The sequence below is a fragment of the Chaetodon auriga genome, chromosome 1, assembly GCF_051107435.1.
Source record: "Chaetodon auriga isolate fChaAug3 chromosome 1, fChaAug3.hap1, whole genome shotgun sequence".
In the NCBI taxonomy this organism is placed as follows: domain Eukaryota; kingdom Metazoa; phylum Chordata; class Actinopteri; order Chaetodontiformes; family Chaetodontidae; genus Chaetodon; species Chaetodon auriga.
The window spans coordinates 33,082,376-33,106,872 of NC_135074.1; the positions used below are offsets into that span (position 1 = coordinate 33,082,376).

The window sequence follows — 24,497 nt, forward strand, 5'->3', positions numbered from 1 at the left end:
CTGTGGTGAACCTGTGACTCGTGTGGAGGTGTTCAGGCTCTTCTACCTGCAGGTCTCCGTCTCTTTAAAGGGGGACTGGGCGGGTCACATGTCCAGCTCCGGTGTCCCCTCCTCCGTGTGTGTGTGTGTGTGTGTGTGTGTGTGTGTGTGTGTGTGTGTGTGTGTGTGTGTGTGTGTGTGTGTGTGTGTGTCTTGAAAACCGGCTGCCGGCCTCCCTGCGCCGCTCCGTGTCCTCTCCGTGTCTCAGTGCGCATATAAAGGCCGGGGGGGATGTCAGCCCGCTGAGCTCCGGGTGGAAGATGCTGCCGCTCGGTCTGATGCTACTGCTGCTGATGACGGCTGCCGCCGCCGACCTCTCCGGGACGGGCGCTCCGCCGCCGCGGGAGCCGGCGCTCGGCTTCTCTCCGTCGGTCTCCGCCTCTCCCTCCGCCCCGCCGCTCCTCCTCCTCCCGCAGCCCCGAGCGGAATACGGGGCGCCCGGCGTCGCCTTGGCCCGGTCCGCGGCGGAGGAACCGGCTGGTCCCGGAGAGGAAGAGGAGGGCGGGCAGCATCATCATCACGGCGGCGGGTACCGGGTGGTCCAGTGGGAGTGGAGCTACGTCCAGACTCCGTACATCATCGCTATCTGGCTGCTGGTGGCCAGCGTGGCCAAGATCTGTAAGTCTGTGTGTGTGTGTGGTTAATGCTGGACCAGGACTCAGACTGTTCTGGTCCAGTTACTGAACTAGAAGCAGACGGAACGACTGAGCAGAATGAATAACCACAGACAGACAGACAGACAGACAGACAGACAGACAGACAGCTGCTGGTCTGGAACCAGAATCTGAACTTTGGGTCCAGAAACAGAATTATGGCTCCAGTTTCAGACACTCCTCATCACTGATTGGTTGACCTTCAGTCTCACATGAAGCCTCATGGTCAGTTTGGTTTCCAGATCCTCAGATTCAGTTTACGGTGATGTTAAAAACCATGAGAGGAAGCTTCTCACAGTCTGAAGAGTTTCTGTCGTTCAGTTGTTGATGAAGAAACTCTCGGTGAAGCAGCAAACAGAACCAGAACCAGACTGGCCCTCCTGTAGAACTGATCACTGATGATGATGAGGATGAAGGTGTTCAGATGAAAGTCCTGCAGCAGCTAGATCAAATGATCCAGTTTGTCACTGAATGAATGAAGCTTGATTCACACGAACAGTCCGATCAGAACTGTTCATAACCAAAGATCAGTCACACCATCAGTGAGTATCAGCCCTGCAAACCATCTCTGCGCTGATTGACCAGAGAGGTGAAGCTGGTGGTGCTCGCGGTGGTCTGGTGGAGGATCTGACGGAGGAGCAGGATGACGGGAAGTTCTCAGAATTTATGTCAAAGTGAAAAAAACAGCTTCTTCTCCTTTAAAGAGTTTGAGGACGTCTGAGGGAGCAGCAGGAGTCTGTCCTCCTCCCTGTCCGTCCGTCTGCTGCACTCCTTCAACACTTTGTTCCTCCGTCATGGCTCTGAGGACACACACACACACACACACACACACACACACACACACACACACACACACACACACACACACAGTCATGTTGCTGCTGGTGACTCACTGTGCTGCAGACAATAACATGCTATACATGCTGCTTATTAATGTGGTTATGTTCCACACACACACACACACACACACACACACACACACACACACACTGAGGCTCTGTCGGTTCAGCTGAGTCCTGTTGTCTCTCATCATGTGAGTGATAAACCAATAAAAACCACCACAGTCTGGTTTACACATCATGGTGGCGTTCACGGTCTGTAGTTTTTTCAAGCATTTTTTAAGTCTGGTGATTTTATATATAAGATGTACTTTTTTGTGATTTTTTGTGATATAGTTGTGAGTTTTTTTTAAAGATTTATGTCCTCAGAAGGAACCAATGAGCTGACAGGCAGGACATCAGGCAGCACTGAGAGACAGAGCAGCATGTTGTTGTTTGAGTGTGAACATGAGACTTGTTGATGAGGAGACTCAGACTTCAGATCAGTGTCTCTGCTGTAAACGTCCATGTCGGAGCTTCATGCTAAGCAGCTGAATGTTCTCCGTGTTTCTGTCGTCTGCTGTGTGGGAGGTTCAGCTCTCTGCCTCCATGTTCAACCTGTGTCGTGCTGTGTTCACGTCTCAGTCAGTAAACAGGAATTCTCAGCCGGATGGTTCAGTTTGTTTAAAGCAGTGTGAAAATCAGCGCTTGACTTCAGCGTGTGGTCAGTTTACATCTCCTCAACCATCCTCCACCGCGAGCTGAACGAGCCAGGCAGGAGACAAGGGAAGGAGGTTGAGAAGGAAAGAGGAGGAGGCCAGGAAGGAAGGAAGGAAGGAGGTAAAAGAGGAGAGAAGGAGGCAGAGAAGGAAAGAAGAGGAGGTAATGAAGGAAAGAAGGAGGTAAAGGAGGAGAGAAGGAGGTAGAGAAGGTAAGAAGGAGGTAAAGGAGGAAGGAAGGAGGTAGAGAAGGAAAGAAGGAAGTAAAAGAGGAGAGAAGGAGGTAGTGCTGGAAAGAAGGAGGTAAAGGTGGAATGACGGGGGAAGAGAAGGAAAAAAGAAAAGGTAATGAAGGAAAGAAGGAAGTAAAAGAGGAGAGAAGGAGGTAATGAAGGAAAGAAGGAGTAAAGAGGAAAGAAGGAGGTAGAGAAGGAGAGAAAAAGAGGTTGCGAAGGAAAGAAGAAAGTGCATGAGGAGAGAAGGAGGTAGAGAAGGAGGGAAGGAGGTAGAGAAGGAAAGAAGAGAAGCTAATGAAGGAAAGAAGGAAGTAAAAGAGCAGAGGAGGAGGTAGTGAAGGAAAGAGGGAGTTCAAGGAGGAAGGGAGGAGGTAGACAAGGTGATAAGGAGGTAAAGGAGGAAAGAAGGAGGTAGAGAAGGAAAGAAGAGATGCTAATGAAGGAAAGAAGGAAGTAAAAGAGCAGTGAAGGAGGTGGAAAAGATATGAAGGAGGCAAAGGAGGAAGAAAGGAGGTAGTGAAGGAGATAAGGAGGTAACCGAGGTTAAATGTAGAAAACAGAAAGAGCTCTGGGTTCACTTCAGGCTCTGAAGGGTTTCTGTCCTTGTGTTGATTGATGAGGACTGTTGCTAATGTCTACATCTGGTGTGTGTGTGTGTGTGTACACAGCCTTGACACACACACACACACACACACACACACACACACACACATTTATCATGAGAACAATAGCACAGCTGATTTTGTGATATATAAAAAAAAACATCTCTAAAACATCATGTTGTTTGTACCTGAAAGAAACAAACCTGCCAACCAATCAGACAGGAGGTAAAGACTCATCACCTTCTTAAACACATCAGGCAAAGGTGTGTCAGACTGAAGAGCAACGAGTAAAACACTGGACGTTAAAATTCTCCAGGTGAGTGTTTATGGGGACAAACTGTCAGTTTATCTGACCAATGGAAAGCCAGCAGAACAAACCACCTGACGGCAGTTTGTCAAACATTGGTCAGAGCAGCACAAAGACGCAGAAACAGTCACACTGAAGTGACTGACGAGCAGCTCGTCCTCATTTCAAACCTCTGAAAACCTCTTCCTGTCGCCGGCAGTGTTTCACTTCTCTCAGCGCTTCACCACCGTGGTCCCAGAGAGCTGCATGCTGATCCTGCTGGGCCTGGTCCTGGGCGGGGTCGTCCTCATAGCCAATAAGAAGCAGCTCTACCAGCTGGAGCCCGCCCTCTTCTTCCTCTTCCTGCTGCCGACCATCGTGGGCGACGCCGGATACTTCATGCCGGCCCGCCTCTTCTTCGACAACCTGGGCGCCATCCTGACGTACGCCGTGGTGGGAACGCTGTGGAACGCCTTCTGCACTGGCTTCTGCCTGTACGCCGCCAAGCTGCTGGGGGTCATAGGTCAGTGTGGGTCACGGGGAGCTGATACCTGAGCAAACGCTTCAGTTCTGTGTGTGGAAACACCGTCAGTGCTGTTTATTAAACTGTTAGACAAGAACAGGTGAGCTGAGGCTGGATGAGCAACTGCAGCTCACCTGCTCGTCTCTGATAACCTTTATATTAACCACTGATCAATAACTGTGTGTGTGCGCGCAGACGAGCGCGTGCAGGCCGACCTGATGGACTTCCTGTTGTTCGGATCGTTGATCTCGGCCGTCGACCCCGTGGCAGTGTTGGCTGTGTTCGAGGAGGTTCACGTCAACGACACGCTCTTCATCATCGTGTTCGGAGAGTCGCTGGTCAATGATGCCGTCACCGTGGTGAGAGACACACACACACACACACACACACACGGTCACTCCTCATCAGCTGAGGCGTATTCAGTCCAAACATCCCGTCTGTCCTCACTGAGAACAATAAGTCGTAGTAATCATCGATCGATAATCGTCTCTGTTTATAGACGACTCATCGAATCAAACATTTCGAGTCACTGCAGGCACGAAGGACTGAGAGCTTTCTGATTGGACGAGTTTGTGTTCAGCAGAATTGAATGTGAAGTGTGTCCTGAGGGTGGCGCTAGAGGAAAGATGAGATGTGACGGGTTCATCCTCTGAGAGCACCAATCAGGACATGAAGGTTTAATTCTTCATCGTTTCAGTAAAAAAGATGTTTGATGAGGAGCAAAAACTTCACATTTACTCAGTAACATGTTGAGTTTGAGAAAGATGAGATTAAACAGCTCTGAGCAGATTAACTCTGCAGTTTCTAATCCTCAGCAGCACTCAGAATATGAGCTAATCCCACCAACAAATGGAGGAAACCAAAGTGTGGGAAAGCTGCAGCTGACCTGCAGAGAAGGAGAGAAGCTCAGCACTCGTTTCTGCATCATCTGATCATCAGCGAGGAAACGAACAGCTGCTCTGAGGTCTGAAGCTGCGAGTTCACCGAGTCCCCGAGAGGGAAACCGACGAGTGACATCTTCATTTCCTGTCGGTCGCTCGTCGGGGTGACGTTCACACGAAGGACATGTGAGACCGTCACATCAGAACCACCTGATCACAGATCAATGAGACAAACGTACAGCTCAAAGACATTTACAGAAGAAGACGATGAACCAGAACGCTGGAGGCTGATGAAGGCAAAGACACGTTAAATAAAATCCTGATTTACAGGAAAATTTAAGTTATCACAGTTTAAGATTCAGTTTAAATATTTTAAGAAAAGAGAAAAAGTCTTCTTAAGTTTCAGTATTTTGAGATTAACGTCGCGTTAGACGTCATAGAGTTTAAGAATTAAGTTCTGTTGGGAGAAAAAGTCGACATTAAAATTCTTATTTGCCGCCTCGACACAGAGTAAACACCAGAGGGCAGAAAGAGGCGATGACCTCCTGGAGGACGCCAAAGGACACCGAAGGACGCCAAAGGACGCCAAAGGACGCCAAAGGACACCGAAGGACGCCAAAGGACGCCAAAGGACGCCAAAGGACACCGAAGGACGCCAAAGGACGCCAAAGGACGCCAAAGGATGCCAAAGAACATCAAAGGAGGTCAAAGGACGCCAAAGGACGCCAAAGGACGCCAAACGTCTCTGATGCTTTGATGAACGTTTCGCTGAAAGTTCACACATCTGAAGATTGCTTTTCCAAATGTCATTTTTCTTTTTAACTGATTATTTTTGTCATCTGTCGTTTTTTTCTTCGTCAACAAGACAAAATCATCACAGTGTTTAAGAGAGGAGGTGATGTCTGTCGCCCAGCAGCAGAGAGCACAGAGGACAAGCCTCACCTGACTTTTCAGTGTTACGACCTGAAGGTTGTTCATGGAGTCACGATGACGCGCTGGGCTGGACCGTGTCCTCTCTGCAGCACTCTAAAGTCACTGTGAACGCAGTTATTCTGTTTTTCTCAGTGAAACCCAGTCAAATGTAAAATGACAAACGTCTGACGTGTGTCTCTGTCCTCCAGGTTTTATATAAAGTCTACATTTCCTTTGTGGAAGTGGGAGCAGAGAACGTTCAGACAGCAGATTACTTCAAAGGAGTTGGTGAGTCCACGAAAAGGAACTGAATCAAATCCAGGTCTGTCTCTTCTGTCACTGACCCTCCTCCTCCTCCTCTTCCTCTGTAGCCTCCTTCCTCATCGTCAGTATTGGGGGGACTCTGGTGGGTCTGGTGTTCGCCGTCATCCTCGGCTTCATTACTCGTTTCACCAAGAAGGTTCGGATCATCGAGCCCCTCTTTGTCTTCCTGCTTGTCTACCTGGCCTACCTGACCGCCGAGCTCTTCTCTTTGTCCGCCATTCTGTCGTAAGTCTCCCCAACCAGAACCACCAGAAGGACCACTATGACCAGTTTAACATGTCTGCCGCAGTGCCACAGTGCATCATTTCAAAGCACGTCAAAGTTCCAGTGTGGAGGATTTAGTGGCTCCTAGTGATGAGGCTGCAGACTGCAACCAGCTGAACAGCCCTCACCTCACCCTCCCCTGTGAAGGAGTACCTATGGTGACCACCAAAACCAGAAACACCAGTGAGTCAGTGTTTGGTTTGTCCACTCTGGGCCACTGTAGAAACACGGCTGTGGGACATGGTGGACTCTGTGGACGAGGACCTGCTCCCTCTGTAGATATGAAGGCTCATTTTAAGGCAACAAAAACACAACGATTCTCATCATCAGGTGATTCTACACTGATGAAAACATAACTCTGAATACTCCACTTCTGCCAATAGATCCTCTAAATCCTTCATGCTGGAAATTAGACCTAAAAAAACTGTGAAAATACAACATGAACTGCAAAATATGAAGCAGTCCCACTGGGAAGTATTCGATACAATACTCTCTTCCAAAGCCAGAACACAATAAGGACAAAGAGAGACCAGATCAGCAGCTAAAGTATCAAGCAAAAGCTAGCTGAGATAACCACAGCCAGTCTGAGCTAAAGCTAATGCTAACTATAATCTCAAGCTTGTTGAGCCTCGTCCGTCTTTATCCATTATGATGAACTTACAACTTTCTAATTCAGCTCACATAAATGACACTGAAGCTAAATCGAATACTTATGGAGCAGCTAAACTCCTGCTCAAGCTAACTAGCGTAGCATCTCGACTTTTTTCTGAATTTGTGAACCAGAAAACAACATCTGAAGAAAATGGCCGTGGCCTTTGCTATGAAAAGTCAGTAGCTAGTTGCTAATGTCTAGCCACGTGTTTGCGTGTCCCTGTGAGGCCTTCAGGGTGCTGCTGCTCACTGTGACGGTGCTGTGTGTTTGAGGTGGTTGCTATGTGCTTGCTAATGTAAACAGGTGGCTCATAAACTATTTGGAGAAGTTGATAAGCTTTTGCTTGTTGCGCCAAAGTGCACAGTCTAGCTGTTGCAATGATGTTGCTCAGTGGTTGGAACGGTATTTTCAGTGGGTTTGGGAGTATTATTACTCTGGGACACAAAGGAGGAGGAAATACTGCAGTATCTCAGCTCTTGCATGTGATGTACCTTCAAATAACCTGCAAAAAAAAAAAAAAAAAACCTCCAATGATTAAAAAATGTACTTGCTGGAAGGTGACCTCGGTACTCAGGGTGGTGGTTAAGTTCTGGTCTGCTCGGTTTGTTGTTGTTTATCCAGCCTGGACGATCATGTGGGTTTGTGTTGACGCCCCCTGGTGTCCATCGGGTGCTTCAGGCCGTCAGTGAGAGTAAGAAAATCAATAAAACAGGACCAGTGAGGGAGAAAACTAACTAACTAAGAACGCGTTCTTCCTCCTTTCCTCCTCCTCAGGATGACCTTCTGTGGCATCGGTGCCAATAAATACGTGGAGGCCAACATTTCCCAGAAGTCTCGGACCACGGTGAAGTACACGATGAAGACTCTGGCCAGCATCGCTGAGACCATCATCTTCATCTTCCTGGGGATCTCAGCAGTGGACAAGTCCAAGTGGGCATGGGACACCGGCCTGGTGTCCTGTACCCTCGTCTTCATCTTCGTCTTCAGAGCCGTGGGTCAGTCACTTCCTTCGTCACTTTACGACCTTTAACAGGTCGGCACATTTCCATAGAAACAGAACCATAAACGTCCCACGTATCGGCCAATCAGAAGAATCATAACAGCACAGAAGAAACATCATATGGACAGAAAAAAGGTCCAGACTCTGAAAACTGTCCACCAACATCATCAATACCTTCATCACTGTAAATTACTGATCGACACGTGTTTGACCGAAACGCTTCGTCAATAAACTCGATGCTTCTCCAGCTGCTGCTTGGCCTGCTGCAGGAGGTCCACGGAGAGCTTCTCCTCAGGAGACCTCCTGAAAATCCTTCAGCTTTGTCTTTTTGGTGCATCTTGTTTCCTTTTCCTTTGTCTTCTGATTGGCTGACCTGACTTTTACTAATCTCTGTGTCCAGGTGTGATTGGTCAGACCTGGGTTCTGAACCGGTTTCGCCTCGTCCCATTGGACAAGATAGACCAGGTGGTGATGTCATACGGCGGCCTGCGGGGGGCGGTGGCGTTCGCTCTGGTGGTGCTGCTGGACAGTGAGCAGGTCAAAGCCAAGGATTACTTTGTCGCCACGACAATCGTGGTCGTCTTCTTCACCGTCATGTTCCAGGTAGGAAGAGTGAGACTGAGGCTGAGACTGAGACTGAGGCTGAGGCTGAGGCTGAGGCTGAGACTGAGGCTGAGGTTGAGACTGAGGCTGAGGTTGAGACTGAGACTGAGGCTGAGACTGAGACTGAGGCTGAGGTTGAGAGTGAGGCTGAGGCTGAGGCTGAGGCTGAGACTGAGGCTGAGACTGAGGCTGAGGTTGAGAGTGAGGCTGAGGCTGAGGCTGAGACTGAGGCTGAGGCTGAGACTGAGACTGAGACTGAGGCTGAGGCTGAGACTGAGACTGAGACTGAGGCTGAGACTGAGACTGAGACTGAGGTTGAGACTGAGGCTGAGGCTGAGGCTGAGACTGAGGCTGAGGCTGAGACTGAAGCTGAGGCTGAGGCTGAGACTGAGACTGAGACTGAGGCTGAGACTGAGACTGAGACTGAGACTGAGGCTGAGACTGAGGCTGAGGCTGAGGCTGAGGCTGAGACTGAGACTGAGACTGAGGCTGAGACTGAGACTGAGACTGAGGTTGAGACTGAGGCTGAGGCTGAGGCTGAGACTGAGGCTGAGGCTGAGACTGAAGCTGAGGCTGAGGCTGAGACTGAGACTGAGACTGAGGCTGAGACTGAGACTGAGGCTGAGACTGAGGCTGAGGTTGAGAGTGAGGCTGAGGCTGAGGCTGAGACTGAGGCTGAGGCTGAGACTGAGACTGAGACTGAGGCTGAGGCTGAGACTGAGACTGAGACTGAGGCTGAGACTGAGACTGAGACTGAGGTTGAGACTGAGGCTGAGGCTGAGGCTGAGACTGAGGCTGAGGCTGAGACTGAAGCTGAGGCTGAGGCTGAGACTGAGACTGAGACTGAGGCTGAGACTGAGACTGAGACTGAGACTGAGGCTGAGACTGAGGCTGAGGCTGAGGCTGAGGCTGAGACTGAGGCTGAGACTGAGGCTGAAGCTGAGACTGAGGCTGAGACTGAGGCTGACTATTTACTATTGTAAATACTATCTACAATTTCTTACAATTAATTACAATTTCTTTCTTTTTATTTTTATTTAAATCCTCACTCTTTTGTATATACTGCTTTTGTTTCTAATTTGCATGCACTTCTTATATTAATCTTTACTGATGCTGCTGTATTCTGGAATTTCCCCTCGCGGGACAAATAAAGGAATATTGAATTGAATTGAATTGAATTGAATTGAATTGAATCGAGACTAAGGCTGAGACTAAGACTGAGGCTGAGACTGAGGCTGAGACTAAGACTGAGGCTGAGACTGACGCTGAGACTAAGACTGAGGCTGAGACTAAGACTGAGGCTGAGACTGAGGCTGAGACTGAGGCTGAGACTAAGACTGAGGCTGAGACTGACTTTCAGTGACATCAGCACTGACATCACTGTCACTGAACTGACAGACACACAGCTGCTCCACCACAATGATGTTATGCGCCGTGTGACCTTTGACCTGCTGCACCCCCACAGCCAGCAGAAAAACACTTGTTGGTGTGTGTGTGTGTGTGTGTGTGTGTGTGTGTGTGGTCTGGGTCCGGAGAGGTTTTTATTCCAACATGTTTGAGACGACACAGCTAGACTTCATCTGCTTTAACCCCCCCCCCCACACACACACACACACACAGGCTCATGCTCTTAAAGTTTTCAGTCAGTGTGTCTTCGCTGTGTTTACGTCTATCATGGACATACTCTCTAAACCTGAAGTGTGTCTTCGCCGTGTCTCTCTGAAAATGTTCCTCTGAACTGAAGTCAGCTCTGTGAACACACACTGCGTGTTTACATCTGACCTAGACGTACTCTCTAAATGTGAAGTGTGTGTTCAGCGCGGCTCTCTGCTTTGACTCCTCTCTCTGTGTCTCTGCTTTCCCATCATGAATCACTGAGGACAAAACAGATGCTGCTGCTTCATCGTCCCACAGTGAGATGTTTCCACGCTGCGTCTCTTGTTATGACTTTCAGATAAACTAGACAAAGTTATCTCACAATCACGTGATCTAGCTCTCCTAAACATGAGCTGCTTCTTAAAGTTTTATGGTGTTTTATTTCGTCACGGCAGCAGAGAGATGACAGGAGAGGAAGAATTACACGAGGCTGAAAGCAAAGCAGAGACGTTATTCACTACGGTTCATGAACCCTGACGCTTCAAACCATGAAGCTGCTTCCCGGGCGTCTGAGGGAGGCGTGAGATACAGCAGTACTACAGTATCTTTACTGCAGTAAGGATACTCATTCAGGTGAAAGGGACAGGTGTGCGCAGGTGCTCTCAGTCATTAGTTATGGTGGCAGCAGCGACGACACACAGTTCCAGATATGTTCAAACACATGGAGACAAATCTGAACACAGACACATTTTTTAGATTCAGTGTGATGTCACTTTCTGAGGAGATCAGAATAAACCTCCAGAAATCCACAGAGAAACCAGAGAAGAAGACTCTGGAGGACTCCCCTGACAATCATCCTGTTCTTAAGTTTCCTTCAGTCTCACAGAGATCCAGAGATCCAGAGATCCAGTCTGTATGTCCAAGAGAACACTGCTAACAGTTGGCTGCTAGCAGGAGCAGCTAACAGGAGGAACCTGGAGATACAAGGTTTTCGTTTGGCGCTTCCTCAGTTTCAGCCTCAGTCAGCTCAGTGAGACACGACGTGGATCTGAACCCTGAAAACTGGTCCAGGGTCCTCATGAGGTTTCCTGTCAGCAGCCGTCATGTCTTCAGATCTGTTATATTCATCGTATTCAGGCGTCAGTGTTTCACTCTGTGAATATCAGAAATCATTCAGGTGAAGTTTGATGATGATGACCTGATGAAGATGTGATGTTGAAACTGCAGCATTATTCATGCATTCATGTCAAAGCGCAGACACATTCAAATACATTCAGATCAATCAATCAAATCAATCAAACCAGTCAACAGCAGTCAGACCACAGTCCACCTGTCTCCTCTGTCAGGGTCTGACCATCAAACCGCTGGTCAAATGGCTCAAAGTTCCTCGTTCCACCAGCAGGAAGCCGACCATCAACGAGGAGATCCACGAGAGGGTGAGTGTCTCCTCTCTTCTTCTTCTTCTTCTTCTTCTTTTTCCTCCTCTTCTTCTACTTCTTCATTCATTCAATGGAAGCTGGGTATCATCAACGTGTGTGTGTGTGTGTGTGTGTGTGTGTGTGTGTGTGTGTGTGTGTGTTTTTTTCAGGCCTTTGACCACATCCTGACAGCAGTGGAGGACATTGCAGGACTGCAGGGGTACCACCACTGGAGAGACAAGTGAGTCAATGACATCACTGTGACATCATGTGACACCAGAATAACGTTTCATTCGTTCATTGAGAGAAATAGAATTTATTTACATTTTATATTCGTCAACATCAAAGTGAAGCAACACTTGAAGACACACACACAGTCACATGAAGAGTAAAAAACAAATATTTGTACTTCATCTGTGTACCTTCTCCCACTGTGGTTGTTGTAATGATGGACAGTGGACAGCAGGTGGAGCTCCTCTGTCACCACAGTGAGGATGAGACGCTCTGATGAGACATTAAAGAGTCCATCAGAGACTGAGGGAACATTTGGACATCTCACAGCAACAAAGACGTCACAGCTGGAGACAAAACTTTATTTAGAACACACAGAACATGGTTGACATGAGGACCAAAACCATCTCTCTGTCTGTCTCTGTTTGTCTCTCTGTCTCTCAGGTGGGAGCAGTTTGATAAGAACTACCTCAGTAAGTTGCTCTTGAGGAAGTCTGTGTACAGGAAGAGTGAGCTGTGGGAGGCCTATCAGAAGATCAACATCAGAGACGCCATCAGTGTCATCGACCAGGTAGGACTGAGGGTGTGTGTGAGTGTGTGTGTGAGAGAGTGTGAAAGTGGAATTTGACCTGCTGGCTCTTCATCACTGAGCAGTGTAGTACATTAGTACTGCAGTACAGTGCTGTAGTACTGCAGTAACAGTACAGTGCTGTAGTCCTGCAGTAACAGCACTGTACTGTAGTACTGCAGTAACAGTACAGTGCTGTAGTACTGCAGTAACAGTACAGTGCTGTAGTCCTGCAGTAACAGTACAGTGCTGTAGTACTGCAGTAACAGTGCAGTGCTGTAGTCTGCAGTAACAGTACAGTGCTGTAGTCCTGCAGTAACAGTACAGTGCTGTAGTACTGCAGTAACAGTACAGTGCTGTAGTCTGCAGTAACAGTACAGTGCTGTAGTCCTGCAGTAATAGTACAGTGCTGTAGTCCTGCAGTAACAGTGCAGTGCTGTAGTACTGCAGTAACAGTACAGTGCTGTAGTACTGCAGTAACAGTGCAGTGCTGTAGTCTGCAGTAACAGTACAGTGCTGTAGTCTGCAGTAACAGTACAGTGCTGTAGTCCTGCAGTAACAGTACAGTGCTGTAGTCTGCAGTAACAGTGCAGTGCTGTAGTCTGCAGTAACAGTGCAGTGCTGTAGTCTGCAGTAACAGTACAGTGCTGTAGTACTGCAGTAACAGTGCAGTGCTGTAGTCTGCAGTAACAGTGCAGTGCTGTAGTCCTGCAGTAACAGTGCAGTGCTGTAGTCCTGCAGTAACAGTACAGTGCTGTAGTACTGCAGTAACAGTACAGTGCTGTAGTCCTGCAGTAACAGTACAGTGCTGTAGTCCTGCAGTAACAGTGCAGTGCTGTAGTCTGCAGTAACAGTACAGTGCTGTAGTCTGCAGTAACAGTACAGTGCTGTAGTCCTGCAGTAATAGTACAGTGCTGTAGTACTGCAGTAACAGCACTGTACTGTAGTACTGCAGTAACAGTACAGTGCTGTAGTCCTGCAGTAACAGTACAGTGCTGTACAGTGCTGTAGTCCTGCAGTAACAGTGCAGTGCTGTAGTACTGCAGTAACAGTGCAGTGCTGTAGTCCTGCAGTAACAGTACAGTGCTGTAGTCCTGCAGTAACAGTACAGTGCTGTAGTACTGCAGTAACAGTACAGTGCTGTAGTCCTGCAGTAACAGTGCAGTGCTGTAGTCTGCAGTAACAGTACAGTGCTGTAGTCTGCAGTAACAGTGCAGTGCTGTAGTCTGCAGTAACAGTACAGTGCTGTAGTCTGCAGTAACAGTACAGTGCTGTAGTACTGCAGTAACAGCACTGTACTGTAGTACTGCAGTAACAGTACAGTGCTGTAGTACTGCAGTAACAGCACTGTACTGTAGTACTGCAGTAACAGTACAGTGCTGTAGTCCTGCAGTAACAGTACAGTGCTGTACAGTGCTGTAGTCCTGCAGTAACAGTACAGTGCTGTAGTCTGCAGTAACAGTGCAGTGCTGTAGTCCTGCAGTAACAGTGCAGTGCTGTAGTTCTGCAGTAACAGTACAGTGCTGTAGTCCTGCAGTAACAGTGCAGTGCTGTAGTCCTGCAGTAACAGTGCAGTGCTGTAGTTCTGCAGTAACAGTACAGTGCTGTAGTCCTGCAGTAACAGTGCAGTGCTGTAGTCCTGCAGTAACAGTACAGTGCTGTAGTCCTGCAGTAACAGTGCAGTGCTGTAGTCCTGCAGTAACAGTACAGTGCTGTAGTTCTGCAGTAACAGTACAGTGCTGTAGTCCTGCAGTAACAGTGCAGTGCTGTAGTCCTGCAGTAACAGTACAGTGCTGTAGTCCTGCAGTAACAGTACAGTGCTGTAGTACTGCAGTAACAGTACACTTTCAGACCAAACATGCTTTTAAGTTTTAACTCCTTCATTTATTCATTTTTTCATCGTCTGGATGGAATAAAAGAAGTTTTCACATACTCAAAGTACTGCGATCAGCCTCTACTAGAACACACTAAATATCCTAGAGTGTACTGCTGTCATATCTGAAAGTGTCCAGTGCTCCAACACATCCTTGAAAAGCCTGGAATCATTGAAGTGAGAATCCCTGCTCCTCAAATCAGGACGAGGTGCAGGTGAACCCGTCTGTCAAGCTCAGGTGTGACTGATCAGCTGTGGGTGAAGTTCAGGAGCTGATCTGAAGACTCAAAGAAACACGACCACCCGCAGGTCACTGACAAAGTCCAGGAAATGTCCAGGAAAATATGTTAAAATATAATAGGTTTCAGTTTATTGATCAACTCATCCATTCAGCAGCAGCAGGGCTTCTGGGAAACGTGGTCTTCAAAGAGAAACAGGAGCAATAAAAATACCTCAGAGATGCTTTTAACTATTGACCTTTGACCTGTGTGCGTGTGTGCTTGTGTGCGTGCGTGTGTGTGTGTGTGCGTGTGTGTGCGTGTGTGTGTGCGTGCATGTGTGTGCGTGTGTGCTTGTGTGCGTGCGTGTGTGTGTGCGTGTGTGTGTGCTTGTGTGCGTGCGTGCGTGTGTGTGTGCGTGCATGTGTGTGCGTGTGTGCTTGTGTGCGTGCGTGTGCATGCGTGTGTGTGTGCGTGCATGTGCGTGCGTGTGTGCTTGTGTGCGTGCGTGTGTGTGTGTGCGTGCATGTGTGTGCGTGTGTGCGTGCGTGTGTGCTTGTGTGCGTGTGTGTGTGTGTGTGTGCGTGTGTGTGTGTGTGTGTGTGTGTGTAGGGTGGGAATGTCCTGACCTCAGCCCGGCTGTCTCTGCCCTCCATGGCCAGCAGAGCCTCGTTCCCTGAAGTCACCAACGTCACCAACTACCTGTGAGTCATGTGTGTGTGTGTGTGTGTGTGTGTGTGTGTGCATGCGTGCATGCGTGCATGCGTGTGTGTGTGTGTGTGTGTGTGTGTGTGTGTGTGTGTGTGTGTGTGTGAGTCCAGAGAAATCACCTGGACTGCTTACCTGTCCAGGTTGTCCTGGTTCTCACAGTAGTGGGTAGTGGGTAGTGTTGTTTGGTTCCAGGTGAGTGACACACCAGCTGGACAGGTGTCCTTTTGTCTCTCACTTCAAACATGGCTGCTTCGTGAACGCAGCATCCTTAATGCAGTCACATGATGCTGTAACCATGGAAACATCAGAGACGGTTAGTGTCATTAGCATCATGCTAACTGCGTGTTGTTGGCGTGTTCCAGGCGGGAGAACGGCAGCGGTGTGTGTCTGGACCTCCAGGTGATCGATAATGTCCCTGGAGCCAAAGTGGAGGAGGACACAGAGACACACCATGTCCTCGCAGAGAATCTGTACAAACCTAGGAGACGGGTAACACACACACACACACACACACACACACACACACACACACACACACACACACAGGTGCAGGTTCTATTGGGTCCTTTGAGGGTCTCCTGGGGTCCATAAAGACATGTGATGGGTGCTCAGAAGTGTGCAGATTCAGGGGTCCTTGGAGATCCTCAGGGGAGCCTGTAGGAGGCTACAGGGGTTCACAGTGGACTCTCTGGTGAAGAGGGACAGGAAAGACGGTCAGAGAGGGGACGGCATGCTGCACAGGGCTGTGATGGATGTCTACCAGGAGACCACAGGACACCCAGAAAAAAAACAGACTGACAGACAGACACAGACAGACAGACAGACAGACAGACAGACAGACTGACAGACAGACAGACAGACTGACTGACTGACTGACTGACTGACTGACTGACAGACAGACAGACAGACACAGACAGACAGACAGATTCTGTCTTCTGCAGCGTCACTGAAACATGTTGAAAACCTTCGGTGTCTGTACTGATCATGTGACCTCACTGTACTGTTGTGTACTGTGTATTTCTGTGTATCACTGTGTACTGTGTGGTTGTACTGTGTTGTTGTACTGTGCAGTATCAGTCGCACTACAGCCGTCACTTCATGCCTCTGGGGGAGAAGGAGCGTCAGGACCGGGAGGTGTTTCAGAGGAACATGAGGAGCCGGATGGAGACGTTCAAGTCCACCCGACACAAACGGCACAAGAAGGAGCGAAGCCTGAAGAAGGTCAGGAGCTCGTCCTCACTGCTGCTCTGTGCTGCTGTTGGACGGGGGGACGGTCGGTGGTGTGACAGGAAGGAAGGACCGGCAGGACTTTTCAAAGTAAAATCATGTATTCAGGCTGGACACAGAGGACAAACCTTAATCACTTCAGATCCCTCAGAGGGGACACGCTGGTCCTCGTCCCCTCTGAGGGCTGGAGGACAGCCTGCAGGTCAGAGTCCTGGCTGATAAAACAAAGGTCAAAGGTTAAAGTGAAGTCCTGACGTGTCCCCTCGCACACAGACACAGACGTCACATCCCTGCGTCCGTCTGTCCAACACATGTTTATCTCTAACGAGCAGCTTGGTCTTCGCCTCTTTTCATTTGTCAGATTAATGAGAGCCGCCGAGCGTTCGCCGCTCTGTCATGAGAGACGAAGACACGCGCTGATTGAAGGCCGGCGGCTTCCTGTTATGGCTGCAGGTTGACTGACTGTTTATTCTGTCCTGCTGTCAACAGCGCCGAGGATCCGACACCAAGGAGGACGGCAGCGACAAACCCAGACGCAACGTCAGCTGGCAGGACACAAGTAGGCTGATGGAGGGGGGACGTTTATCAGAGAGACACTTTCCGCCTGAAGTCAAGACGCTTCACTGTAACTCAGAAATGTAACGATCACATCGATCGATCAATCGATCAGATCGATTGATCAGATTTCTGTCAGCCTGAAAACAGCTGGACCGGTGAACTCTGTCCTTCAGAGACATGCTGTTGTCCACCTGTGAGGCTCAGTGTGCTGCGTGTCTGAGGGAAGGCCGGCGTGGACAGGACGCTTTGCTCTTCATGTGTCTTTGCTGTCCTCGTTGTCTCTCTGTCCTGTTTTCAGCCTTTTTCCTGTTTATACGTGGTTGAACACATTGTGGCCTGTGATTGGCTGCTCCTGCTCATCGCTGGTCATGTGATCATTTTCAGGTTATTCTTTATGTCTCAGTCGACTCTGAGGTCAGCTGATTCCACACACGCTTTACGATGGAACGTGTGTGCGTGTGTGTGTGTCTTCAGATCCAGTGGTGGTTCCAGTGGAGTCAGAGGAGGAGAAAGGTGAACGTTCAGACCCTGAGAAGGAGGAAGACGTCGGGATCACCTTCGTCGCTCGTAAGGCAGAAACACCAAAACAGCGACCCAAGTCAGGTCAGAATACACACACACACACACACACACGCAGGTGTCTCACAGTGTCCATCAGAGGACAGTTTGCTCAGGTGTCTCAGTGTGAGACATGGCTCAGTTAAACCTGCTGTAATCAATATTTTCATGGGTCCAGTCTAATTCTGAGTCTAACTGTCCCACTGATGTGTCTCCTCCATCAGTCCCAGCAGCTCTGGACGGGTGTCCAAGTCCATCGGCTGGCCCCCCTTCACCCCCCAGTGGAGACAGCCATCTGCCTTGGAAAGGCAGCGTGGGCTCCCCTCCTCCCTGTGTGTCTGTGGAGGCCACAAAGATCATCCCAGTGGACCTCCAGCAGGCCTGGAACCAGAGCATCTCCTCCCTGGAGAGCATCTCCTCTCCTCCTGTCCCCGCCGAGCCTGTCCACCCACGGGTGAGCGCCCTCTCCAGGCTGGGAGGACCCCGCCCGGCCTCCTACACCCCGCCAGGCAGTGTGGCGGGCAGCACCTCCTCCATCGGAGCTCAGGTGTCACAGGGCTCCTTCCACTTCCCAGACAAGAAGAAGGAGGATGAGGAGGAGGAGGAGGAGGAGGAAGGAGCCAGGCAGGAGGTGCAGCCCCTCATGTCATCTCTAAGGCCCACCGGCTCCCTGCTGCCACCCCCACCACCGCCCAGCTCTGCCCCCAGCTCAGGGAGGAGGAGAAACCCCTGCGTCTACCTGAGGAGCCTGGTTACAGCGCCCCCTCCAGGCAGCGGCGAGCCGCACAGCCGAGGCCCCACCCAGCTGTAAGAGCTGATCCCAGATCAGCGAAACGTTCCAGCCTGTAGAGCGGCGCAGGAACATCACAGCAACAGTCAGCAGCTTCAGGACAGCGTCATCACAACACACACACATACATATACACACACACATACACACATACATATACACATACACACACACACACATACGTAAATACACACACATACACACATACATATACACATACACACACACGTATATACACACACATACGTAAATACACACACATACACACATACATATACACATACACACACACGTATATACACACACATACGTAAATACACACATACACACATACATATACACATACACACACACGTATATACACACACATACGTTTATACACACACATACACACACATACGTAAACACACACATACATATATACACACATACATACATATATACACAAATACACACATACGTATATACACACACATACGTATATACACACACATACGTGTATACACACACATACGTAAATACACACACATACACACACATACGTATATACACACATATACACACACACATACATATATACACACATACGTTTATACACACACATACACACACATACGTAAACACACACATACATATATACACACATACATACATATATACACAAATACACACATACGTATATACACACACATACGTATATACACACACATACGTGTATACACACACATACGTATATACACACACATACGTGTATACACACACATATGTATATATACACATACATATGTATATACACACCCATACACACCCATACATATATGCACACATACACACACATATGTATATATACATACACATACACACATATGTATATACACACACATACACACACATACGTATATACACACACATACACATACATGTGCACACACACATATACAATACACACACATATATACATTCATACATATACACACACACACATATATACACACACATATACATACACACACACCCGCAGACATCAGGCGGCGTGCGGCCTGTCACACAGTCCAATAGGAGAGCAGCTCCCTCTGTCCGCTCTCATTCAGTTGCCGCGTCCTGATGAAGATCTGACCACCGTCTTCACTCGTCCTCTGAGCTGCTGTGTCTCATCTGCTGTCGTCTGAGCTCGAGTGGAGGTTAAAGTGTCCATGTGACCAGACTGCAGGGGTCAGAGGTCCGCCTCTCGTCCAATCAGTGCTGCTCTTCTCTGCACGCCACCAGCCTCTACATACGGTGTCACCAGCTCCTGTGGGCCGAAGGTACAGACAGCTGACAGGAAAACATCTGCTAAAACACCTTCATGCCAAAGTGTCCACGGATTCACGTCCAGTCAGTCACTGCAGCCCACAGACCAGCTAAGCAGCCAATGAAAGCATGTGAGTCCGTCTCTTAAAGGCTTCCTGTCTGTGGCTGTCAGCTCTGAGCCCATTGGTTCCTCCTGAAGATGTAAATCTTTAGAAACACGTCACAAACATCTAGTTTCATGTTGAAGTGTTCTTAAAGGTTTCAGGAAGCTCTGTCTGACTGAACGACCGCTGCTTTCAATCTGTGCGTCAGATCCGATGACAAGAAGAAAAATATAGAATATCTGCAGGCTTTTACTTTGAAAATCATCCCCCTGTGTTCAGCAGCTCCAGTCAGCTCTTCACTCACAGCTGATATTTTAACAGGATCAGCTTCACGCCGCTGCGCCTCTTTAGATCTTTAGAGGACAATCAGTGTAGTATTGATCAGTTCTTCAATAAATCCTATGTAATCAATCAAACAGGTCATCGTCCTGCAGGTGGTGGACACTGACCGATGGGCTGTCTTAAAGAATGATTCTGCTTTGTTACAACTAGGCTCTGTTTTTGTGGTTTCGTCCATCGTTGTGTTGACAAAGCGCGTCGAGTGTCGCACAGCCGATCGGTGGACAGAAGACGGACGTTGTAATGAGGTGGAACGAGCCTTTAATGGAGTCATGAGCGAAGCCGCACCACTTCAGCTGCTGTCAGCCCGCAGACAGAGCTCACACAAGCTTTTAAAGCCTTATTCTCTGTTTGTACACACAGGTGTAAACACGCCTCCGCTCACCTGACGTGTGTATTTATTCTGCTCATATACAAACTAAAGATGTATTTTGTAAAGCTGCAAATATATAAAGTCTGCAGAGTAGTTTATTTTGAAAGACCAAAGTGTAAAAAAAGAGAATAATGAACATTTCTACAGCGTATATCTGTCTCCAACTGCCTTACTCTGTTGTGTAGCTGTGTGTTGATTCAGTGTGTGTGTCCGCTCTGTGTGTGTGTGTGTGTGTGTGTGTGTGTAGCTGGAGCTCAGTCATCAGACCATCCACAGGTTTTTATTCCACCAGCAGGCTGTAAAGATGTTTCTGTGATGGTTTGTTTGGTTTTCTGTCGTCGTGTCGCTTGTTTTGCCAAAGAATCTGTCGGCCCTAACGTCAAAGCTGCTTTCACCGCTCGTCTGCTTCAGTCTGATCCAAGTCCAGCCTCTGCCGCCGCCGCCGCCGCCGCGGCAGCCGCGGCAGCAGCTTCACTCCATGTACACACAGTGTTCTGGAGGAAAGGTGTCGTCCAGTGTTCAGGTCCTGACACCAACACATGCTGCAGCATCACTCAGTTCAGGTGCAGCTGCCTCTGTGTTCAGGTGTTCATGTCGTCATCAGGGAACAGGTCCATGTTTGAGCTTCAGTCCGTTCACTCAGTCCTGCAGAGGTTAAATTAACTGCCATCATTAATTAAACAGAGACAAACACCAGCAGCAGAAACAAGCATTTCAACTAACGCTTCCTCACTAACAGCTGCCAACAACTCGTCTTATTACTAATGAGGACAGTACCTTAACGGTAGTTAATGACATCAGCTTTGGGTTAAATTACCTTGAACAATGAACTTTGTGGGGCGTCCATGTTTGTTTTTGATGTTTCAGGTACTTCCTCATTATTAAGCATCACATCAGGTCTATTTGAGCTTCTGTAAAAATCCAGCTTCCCAGTCTTGATTTGAACACAACACAAAGGAGCACCTGCCAGTGAGGAAGCCACTTCCTGTGTAAACAAATGAATTTTCACTGACAAAGAGTAGAACCGTAGAACATCGACTGTAGTGGTTCTGTTTCTGTTTAGTGCTCCGTCTGTGATACTGCAGCTCGTCTAAATGCAGTCCCGTCCTCTAGTGTCCCTGCAGCTCACTGTGGCTCCACGTGTCCCCATTCATTTGAACTTGAGTCCTGACTTCGCGGCGCCTGAACGTGTGATGTAGGCAGCGTGAAGCTGGTGCGGCAGGCTGTTTGTGTGTGTGTTGTCTTTGTTGTTGCTTCATGGTGCAGTGGTGACTGTAATCACAAACATGCTACTGCTTGTAGAAAGGCCTTCATACTGTAAAGATACTTGAACTGGAGCTGACACCGGACCAGTTGTGAGGTGGGTGAACAGTCTGGTTCCAGCACAGAATCCTGTCCATCGTCTCTGCAGTGTTTTAATCGCTCTTCGTTTGGACACAGACACGTCAATGAGCTGCAGAGCATTGAGTCTCTTTGTCTCACGGGTGTCTGTTTGGTCTGTGATTCAGGCTGTCGTGTCAAAACTCAAATGAAACAAATTTGTCTTTGTGCCTAATGTTTGTTAGCTTTGGCCAATAAATGTGAGGTCTGTCTTTCTGAGTGACCACTGCTGACTCTGTGCTTCTTTACATGCGACTGTTAGTTTTTCTTTAGTTTTTCACTGAGTGACACCTTTTACTTCTTCTACTTGAATTCATTTGCTGCTCTTCCTGAACTCACTGCAGGACGTCTACTGGAGAACTATCAAACTGTGTTCATGCTCATTTTAAATAAATGATTTCTGTCCTGGAGGACATCCACAGCTCTGTTCAACAAAGCGGGGTCACTGGGTCAGACGTCAAACTCTGGCTTTAATCCTGACTTGATGGCTCAAGTTCAAACCATCTCTGTTTTAAAGGTGACCACTGTGGCAGACCATAATGATCAAGCTGGTGTTCAGTCTCTGAGGTTCAGGTGTGGGTCCAGCTTTCATGACCACTGCAGCGTGAAGGTACAGTGAGGCCTGAGAGACAACAGAAAGACATTTAGTCCACATTTCCAGCAGACAAAACTAAAATAAAGAGCTTTTCAGGTCCTTGTAATGAATCAATCAGTGCTTCTTCCAGCAGGGGTGCAGGTGTGTGGAGATCAGGTGTGGTTGCATATGTTGCTCAAAACATCACATACCAGCTGTGGTGAGCAAGAAGACATGGAGCCACATGTGCCAACAGCATACCAACAACAGCAGATGGACAAACACATATGTCCCATGGCTCAGCATCTTCTGGCACACTTTAATACAAATCGACCTCAAAAAGGTCGAGTCATGTCCCTTAATGCTGTTCATCAAGGAAAGGATCATTAGTTTCAGTCTTATTCAAAATGAGCTCAACCAACTCCAGCAGAAGACACAATAATCTAAAGAGATCAGAGACAAGAGGACAACAGTCAGTTCAATGAAGGACTTTCAGTGGGCTATTTTTACGTTGTGGTACTTTTTTGTACATAAAGGATCCGAATACTTCCTCTCTCACTGCCCATAATGTGCACAGTAAAGCCTACTGATAAGACCAGAGAGTTATTATATTATTTTAGAGGGTTTGGTATCAGTGTCAGCTGATCACATGTCAGATTTGTTTCCATCATAGAGAGCTCTGACAGTCTGTTGACCTCTGTGCATTAAATTGCACATATTAAACCAAACGAAGATGGCGGCCGGAAGTGACGTCTGTCTTGAATCTGTTGGGAGAATGAAAACGTTGAACGTTTTGTTTTGTTCGAAAATTTGAAATAATTGATAGTAAGACGAATTCAGATAAACGAAATAAAAAGTAAAGATTGATTTTTTTCTGATGCGTCACGGTGAGCGCGTTAATGACACGTGACTGGTGGTTAGTCTAGTTTGATGGCTGAAATGAGTCTGAACCCCTGAAACAGCCTGAAATGAGCCTGAAATGTTCATCTCATGGAGGATGGAGGATCCCGAGCTCCACCTGGGTGGAGCAGTGACTGGAGACAGAGTGAATATCTGCTTAACGGCGGTAAGTGAGACGAACCACCTGCTCCTTTTGGCCTGGCTCGCTGTTAGCTTAGCTAGCATGATAGCACTGGTATGAAGCCGGTAACGTCGCCGCTGGCAGGTGAGACAGGTGAGATGAGTTCAGCCAGTTAACTTTCAGTTATTTAACATGGTCAAGCGGCTCGTGACGTCAGCCAGAAAACCCGAGTTTACCTGTCTGTTCATATGTCGTGACTGACAGTGCTAGTTAGCGTGTTAGCATCGTCATTCAACATTAGCGTTAACTGATGCAGGGATGCAATTAGGATTGGCACAGGTAAGGTCAGGTGAGTTATGTTCTTGGCCAGGTGAATCCTGTCGGGATGGCTGTTGATGTTGGCGGTAAAGGTAGCTGTTTTCTGTGTTTTTACCATTTACTGAGCCGTTAGCAGCGCCGTGATTCAGCTAGGTTTGAGATAGCATGAAGGCGCAGAAAACGAAGATGGCTCCCCCGTCAGTTAGGAGCAGGTAACAGATTTTAGAGTCAGTTCTCACCTGAATGAATGATTAAACATGCTGTATGTGTGCTGTCGAAGACAGTCTCTCTCTGAAGGCTTCAGTTTTACTCAACATTATCGATCTTATTAGTATTTATATAGCATATTGCAGCATTCCTCTGATTTCTCGCCCGCGGTCGTGTTTTTTCCTCTCGGACACCGTCTGATGTCCTGCACGTGTGAGACTCTGCTTTATGTCACTCCTCAGTTTCCCCTGCAGCTCCATCAGTTGTGTAATTGGTGTAGGCTTCGGCGTCGCGGCGACGCCGTACCTACGGCGTACACCCTACGCCGTCACTGAGCATTCGTAGTTCTGTGTCGAGGGAACGCGTTGCTCCGCAATTCACCGCCAAGCCGCTAGGGGGGTGCGGCTCTGTCTTTGTATGGTTTCGGGGGGCTCTTGCTGCCGCGAAGAGGAGTTGTAGAGGTGGTTGTACTTGCGTACCTCCTCGATAATTCTTTCTTCGGCTTGGTCCAGTTTTTCTTGTAGCTCTCACCACAGAAACTTTGAAAATGGCGGTGTTGTTGTGCTGCGACCGTAGGGCTGCGACTGAACCGAAAATTACGTTCTGAACGGACCAATCACAGTCCTCGACG

General features: G+C 48.3%; 1 protein-coding gene across 1 annotated transcript; it reads left to right on the forward strand.

Annotated features, from left to right (window-relative positions):
* The first annotated feature begins 210 nt into the window (after positions 1–210).
* On the forward strand, positions 211–21,958 carry slc9a5 (solute carrier family 9 member A5). Its single transcript, XM_076736064.1, has 16 exons — positions 211–657; positions 3,574–3,876; positions 4,072–4,235; positions 5,879–5,957; positions 6,041–6,218; positions 7,684–7,904; positions 8,310–8,512; positions 11,455–11,544; positions 11,697–11,767; positions 12,202–12,328; positions 15,029–15,120; positions 15,490–15,616; positions 16,199–16,348; positions 16,844–16,913; positions 17,387–17,515; positions 17,695–21,958. Exons 1-16 carry the CDS (start codon positions 300–302, stop codon positions 18,279–18,281), a joined length of 2,949 nt encoding a protein of 982 aa, XP_076592179.1. The 5' UTR covers positions 211–299; the 3' UTR covers positions 18,282–21,958.
* The last annotated feature ends 2,539 nt before the right edge of the window (positions 21,959–24,497 follow it).